Raw genomic sequence first — 6,874 nt, 5'->3', positions numbered from 1 at the left:
CCCCCATCCCCTTGACTCTCCCCTCCCTGCCCTCGCTCTCTTGCTCGCCCTCAGCGCGGCCCCCGCCATGACGGAGGCGGGTGCCGGTGCCGGTGCCGCCGCTGCCGTCGCAGGGGGGGAGTCGGGTTCCCAGAAAGTAGCTTGATGAGTGTCCAAAGTAGCAGTGGAAGTTTGGAGGGGCCGCCATCTTGGTCCCAGCTCTCCACGTCTCCAACCCCGGGCTCGGCGGCGGCGGCCAGGTCCCTGCTGAATCACACGCCGCCATCCGGGAGGCCCAGGGAAGGTAAGACTCGCCGCGCCCGCGCCAGCTCGCGGGCCTCCCGTCTCGCGCCGCGGCCCCCGCGCCCCCCGCGCCCGCCGGGTCTCCTCTGCCCGACCCCGGGGTGGGGGATGGTGGCGAGGTGGATGCGAGGCCGCCCGGCTCTGGGGAGGTGGCGCGCCGGCTGTGGGTGGTGGTTCGCGGGTGGCGGAGGAGACGGACGAGGGGGTGCGCGCTGGTGGGGACGGGGCGAGGTGCACAGACTCGTCCGGGGCTCCTGGGGGCCGGTCCTGCGAGGGTGGGAAGTCTCCCCCCGGACGCGAACCCCTCTCTGCTCCATTTGCCCGTACACTCAGGACTCTTAACCTCCTGGCCTCCGGTCTCTGGTGGGTTTTCCCTCCCGTTGGAGCATTCGTCCTCGAGCCCCCTCCCCTTCCCCCGCGCACTCCTCCCCTAGAGGCGGTCCCCGCTCGGCGAGCTGGGCTGCCCGGGACCTGGAGGATGCCCCTCGCTTGCGGGGTCTCTGGCCTTTGGGGAGAGGCGCTGAAATTATCTAGGCAGACTTTGATCCCCAGTGTGGCCCCCTAGAGCAATTTAAACGACAGACTGACTCGTGGGCAGGCTTTTAAAACCACCCCTCCAGATGGTTGCAACTTTCCCTCCTTCGCCATCGCCTCCTGCGTGTTTGTGCGTTGTCTTCTCTGCTGCAAGTAGGCTCCTGTTCTCTGACAGGGTCGCGGGTTTTGTGGGAAATGTCTGCGTAAAGGTTACTGCAAACACGCACCAGATCGGTTACAATTGTTTCCTAAGTTTTCTGGCTTCTTGCAAGCAAGTGTGCTGCCACCAGATGTAGCAGTTACACAGCTTGTGAGGCACCGGCGTGCTTTTGACTAAATTTTCAACTTGCTGTATTTAACTTTAAGTATACGACATAAAATTAAATTTGGGAGAGCACCCATTTATGGAGGAAGAATAAATATGCACGGAATCTCTTTTAACGCTCTTTTGTCTGGAAATCGCTTAGCGGTATTCATCAGCAATTGGTAAATGGGTACTTCCAGTTGTCTCACACAAGGAGATTGTAGGCACATTTTCAAAACAAAACAAAAAACAAACAAAAAAACCCACGTCTGTAAGTCCAACAGTCTAGTGAATCTTTTAAAGAAATCAAGAGCTTTGATTTATGTAGGAATTGGTGGGATTACTTTGAGAGTATCCGTCGATATTTACTATTCAGAGCCTTGACAATTGTTAATCAAGTGTTTTGTGCCCTGAATCCAGTGGTTCAGGCATAGCATTCTTTGTCATTTTGATCCTGTGAGCATGTGTGAAAGTGACAATAGGCTCAAAGATTGGCATGAATATGCTCTAGAAAATTCATGGAAAGGTTTGATTCATGGCATCCATTAAACATGCAGAATACACTGACAGACATTTTCCCCCTTCATCTCACCTCAACACTGAGCTTTCATTATGAAAAGATAAAAGTTTATTGAATGACTCAAATTTAATACATCTTATTATTTTTATTTTTGCGCTTGAAAATTTGTAGATTAGCGTTTTAAAATGTGTTTTGTAAAATAGAGTAGTTGGTGCTTTTAGCGTGCTTTACTTTTGTCTGTAGTTTCATTAAGATGCTTAATAATAGTGTTGTGAGTTGAGAAAGACCATTTTATTTTGTTTCTTCTTAAAGGCTAATATCTTATAATGCATTCGTTTATTTCTCTAGTGTTTATTGAGGCATTAATGTGAGCCAGACCCTGAACTAGATATTAAGGACAAAGTGTTGAATTGTTCATCTGCTGACCTCTATTATCAGTTTTGGGAATTTTAGAGCCAAAAAAATCTGGATTATAAGTTTCTGAGGTTACTTCCATTCTAGTTTAAAAACTTATCTGTACTATTCTGCACTTTACCTAATGTTTGAACATTTTGAGGAGTTGGAATAACTTAGCTTGAACTTCTAAATTATCAGAAATTTTCCAGTAATTTAGATTACAATGGATTTTATGTAACCTAAAGTAGTGAGTCTGTGTTAATTCATGAACTAATAGGACGTACTTTTGTGAAAGTTGCACTTGATACCACAGTGGAATATTTCTTTTTGACCAACCCGCATATAAGTTAAAACTATGTTAATCAGCTCTAGGGTTTTATATTGTTTTTGAAGCTTGGAGGTGTGTTCTCAGATTTCACAATTGATAATAGGAGTTGCATATGTGGAGCTCCAGGTATCAAAATGGAGATTTTTTTAATTGAGTGGAATTTTTTTCAGTTTTTAGTTTAACAAGTGCTTAGCACCTTTTCTAGGTATACATGCTAGCATGTTGTACAAATTGAAGTTTGAGAGAGCTTTTGACTTGTGGTCATTACTAGTAAGTACTATTAATATTAATGAAATTAATTCTGGCTACTTGGAAGGCTGAGGTGGAAGGATCACTGGAGCCCAGCAGGTCGAGGCTGTGGTGGCCGGAAGCGGCCACTGCACTCCAGTCTGGGCGACAGAGTGAGACTCCAACTCAAAAAAAAAAAACCTTAATGAAATTTGAATGTATTGTATTAAGGAGACAAAAACTTTGTTTCTTGAAAAATTGAGCCCAATTTAAATTAGCTATGTAGTAACAGAAAAATTAAAATTTCAAGGAGATACATATGTATATGTACATATATATAAATATTATATATGTGATGAACTTTTAAGGAATCTTGGCTTTGAAAATGGATTCTTTTAAAAAATATGCTGTATCTATACAAGTTGTATGTTTGTTTGTATGTATGTATTTTTTAGAGACGGAGTCTTACTCTGTTGCCCAGACTGGAGTATAGTGGCATGATCATAGCTCAATGTAACCTCGAACTCCTGGCCTCAAGTGATCCTCCTGCCTCAACTTCCCAAGGAACTAGGAATACAGGTGTGCGTCACCATGCTTGTTTTAAAATTTATTGTAGAGGTGTGGTCTCACTGTATTGCCCAGGCGGGTCTTGAACTCCCTGCCCTCCTCAAAGTGACTTTTTACATCGACCTCCTCAAAGTGCTGAGACTACAGACAGGTGTGAGCCACTGTACCTGGTCTTATTTTGTATGTGAAACCAAAAATCGAAGATTATAATCTGATTTTTTTTTGATGCTCTGTGCTTTGATTTTCTTCCTTTCTTACCTACCTTGTCCCCATTATCATGTTTATATAGTTTTATTTAATTGCAAGTAAAATACAGTTAAAATAAGATTTAGGAATCTACATTAGAATTTAAAGATTTATATGACAAATATCGTGTAGATTTCTTTCCTTTGGCCCCCAAAGCTATTCCTTGATCATAGAGGTATTTAGCTGTACAGTTCTAGATTTTCTGTCGGATTTTTTTTTGAGATGGAGTCTCACTGCATTGCCCAGGTTGGAGTGCAGTGGCATGCTCATGACCACCCCAGTGTCGACCTGCTGGGCTCCAGTGATCCTTCCCGTCTCAGCCTTCCAAGTACCCGGAACTACAGGCATGTGCTACCATACCCGGCTTATTTTTCTTTATTGTAGAGATAAGGTCTCATCATGTTGCCCAGGCTGGTCTCAAACCCATGGGCTCAGGCAATCCACTCGCCTCGGCTCCCCAAAGTGCTGAGATTACCCTTATATTTTTATTTTTAAAGTTTTAGGCCAGTCTCACTTTGCTGCCCAGGTTGGAGTGCAGTGGCACATCACAACTCACCCCAGCCTCAACCTCCTGGGCTCAGGTGATCCTTCCACCTCAACCTCCCAAGTACTTCAGACTAAAGGTTTACACTACCACACCTGGCCAATTTTATTTTTATTTTTACTTTTCAGTCTCACTCTGTCATCCAGGCTGGAGTGCGGTGGCACGCTCACAGCCACTCCAGTGTTGACCTGCTGGGCTCTGGCGATCCTTCTGCCTCAGCCTTCCAAGTAACCAGAACTGCAGGCATGTGCTACCATGCCCGGCTAATTTTTTAAAATTTATTGTAGAGACAAGGTCTCACCAAGTTTCACAGGCTGGTCTTGAACCCGTGGGCTCAGGCAGTCTCCTCCCCTTAGCCTCCCAAAATGCTGGGATTACAGGCTGAGCCACTGTAATCCGGCCTATTAATTTTTAAAACATATTTTTGTTGAATCGAAGTCTTGCTACGTTGTCCAGGCTTCTGTTGAATCTTTTAAAAACTTTTAATTTCCATCCCATTTTGGCCTATAATCCTGTAATTAAAGGGGTGAGGATTTAAGAAATTAAGAAAGTTTTCAAATAAAGGTTCAGTTTTGCTTTGCTGAATTCTCGAAACGTAGTGTTATATTGGCTAGATAAGCAGGTGGGGTTTTTTTGCCTATCAGTACATGAGTACTTTTGAGTGGGTTATTGTAAAAATCAAATGTTTGATTGTACAGATACTTGCATTTTCTTTCTTGTTTCATCCTACCAGTTATGAATAATTTGCTTTACTTATTTGTAAACAGTGAGAGTAGTTTGGTCAAAAAGATGGCATGATAGTACAATTAAACTGTTGCCCTCTCTTTCCATATTTAAAGACTGCGTTCCTTAGAAGAATTAAAATATTTGACTCCAGATGATTGAGTAATGAGATGTTAAAAATAAAGGTGTACCAGATGGCCCCACAGGCCCTTAATTTCTTGAAAGCACTAGCTAGATGAGGACAGGGTTATATATTTAAGAATTTTAGCTCATGACTAGATATGCAGTAGGTGCTTAACAGAGACGCATTTACGTATTAAAGGAGAGAGAAAATGGAGAACAGGATAGAGGTCTGGAAATCTCCTGAGAAATAGACTGTGTTTTAGCCTTTTGGTCTCAGGGCTGCTTTACTCTCTTCAACATTACTGAGAACCCCATAGAGGTTTTGTTTATGTGGGTTATGTCTATTAATATTTGCTATTATAAATTGACACATTGAAATCTAATTATTCATTTATTAAAAACAATAAACTGATTACATTATAAATAAAAATTTTTACGAAGAATATATATGTTCTAAAACAAAACAGGCTAGTGGCATTGTTTTATATCTTTACAAATCACTTTGATTTCTGGCTGGAAGGCAGAAATTTTGCTTCTGGATTTTGCTTCTGCTTTTAGTCTGTTAAATGTTTTTTTTTTGTGAGTTGGAGTCTCACGCTATTGCCCAGACTGGAGTGCAGTGGCACACTCACAGCCACCCCAGTGTTGAACTGCTGGGCCGCGGCAGTCCTTCTGCCTCAGCCTTCCAAGGATCCGAAACTACAGGCATGTGCTATCATACCTGGCTAATTTTTTATTTTATTGTAGAGACGAGGTCTCATCAAGTTGCCCAGACTGGTCTCAAACTTCCGGGCTCAAGCAATCCACTTGCCTCAGCCTCCCAAAGTGCTGGGATTGCAGGCTGAGCCACTGAACCCGACCTGTTAAATGTTTTGATTGAGGTAATGTGAAAAGAGAATCCACCTTCATATAGATATGTAGCTGGAAAAGGAAGAAATATTTTATAGCCTTTTTAGAGTGAGTGTTCTTTGATATTACACCAAAATTTGACAAGTGGTGATTGTTTTAAAAGTTAATTGCCAGACTACACAACATAGCAAGACCTCATCTCTACGAAAAGTCAAAAAATTAGCTGCACGTGGTTGCGCATGCCTGTAGTCCCAGCTTACTCAGGAGGCTGAGGTGAAAGGATTGCCTGAGCCCAGCAGGTTAAGGCTGTGGTGAGCTATGATCGTTGAGCCATGATCGTGCCACCACACTCCAGCCTGGGTGACAGAGCGAGACCCCGACTCAAAAGGTTACTTGCAGCCAGGCTCGGTGGCTCAGCCTGTAATCCCGTGCCTTTGGGAGGCTGAGGTGAGTGGATTGCCTGAGCCCGCGGGTTCGAGACCCGCCTGGGCAGGCGAGACCTCATCTCTACAATAAATCAAAAAATCAGCCAGGCATGGTAGCGCATGCCTGTAATTCCGGCTACTTGGGAGGCTGAGGCGGAAGGATTGCCGGAGCCCAGCGGGTGAGGCAGTGGTGGCCCGGAGCAGCCACTGCACTCCAGGAGGGCGACCGAGTGAGACTCCAACTCAAAAAAAAAAAAAAAAAAAAGGTTACTTGCAATGTGGTGGTGTATTATGCTCCAAGTGTTCCTGGGACCCAGAGGAATTCCGTGGACCATACATTAGCCTGAAGAAGAGACATGATGGCTGTCTTCAGATATTTCAGAATAAGGGAGAGAATAGAATAGTTCTGTTCTCCTATTTTAGAAGGTGAGCTAGCAGGTAAATATTAGGAAGAAATAGATTGATTTCAGTATAATTTTTTTGACAAGAATATAAGAACTGTGTAGCAACTAGGCTTGGAACAATGGGGCAATGGAACTAGGAACAATTAGCAACAATGGAAAGAATATTTAGCTATAAGAATTTAAAGTGGACTGCAGGGACATATTTTTGGGGGAGGGTGAGATAAATTATGTCTGTTCTGTAATAGGTACTACTGGATAAAGTAACTTAAGATTCCATTCAATTTTTTTTTTTTTTTTGAGTTGGAGTCTCACTCTGTCACGCAGACTGGAGTGCAGTGGCTACTCCCCGGCCACCGCAGCCTCGACCTGCTGGGCTCTGGTGATCCTTCCGCCTCAGCCTT

The 6,874-nt window shown here is 43.9% G+C and overlaps 1 protein-coding gene across 1 annotated transcript in view; it reads left to right on the top strand.

Annotated features, from left to right (window-relative positions):
- The window catches only part of TLK1 (tousled like kinase 1), a 170,319-nt gene continuing 163,445 nt past the window's right edge, over positions 1–6,874 (top strand). Inside the window, exon 1 of the mRNA XM_008068950.1 lies at positions 1–283. Coding sequence (XP_008067141.1) covers positions 145–283 — 139 coding nt within the window. The 5' untranslated portion in view covers positions 1–144. The remainder of the gene's footprint in view (positions 284–6,874) is intronic.

Source organism: Carlito syrichta, unplaced genomic scaffold (assembly GCF_000164805.1).
Source record: "Carlito syrichta isolate Samal-C Ts95f unplaced genomic scaffold, Tarsius_syrichta-2.0.1 Scaffold109683, whole genome shotgun sequence".
Classification (NCBI taxonomy): domain Eukaryota; kingdom Metazoa; phylum Chordata; class Mammalia; order Primates; family Tarsiidae; genus Carlito; species Carlito syrichta.
Note: the sequence above shows the minus strand (reverse complement) of the source record. Positions and strands in the feature narration are given on the sequence as shown.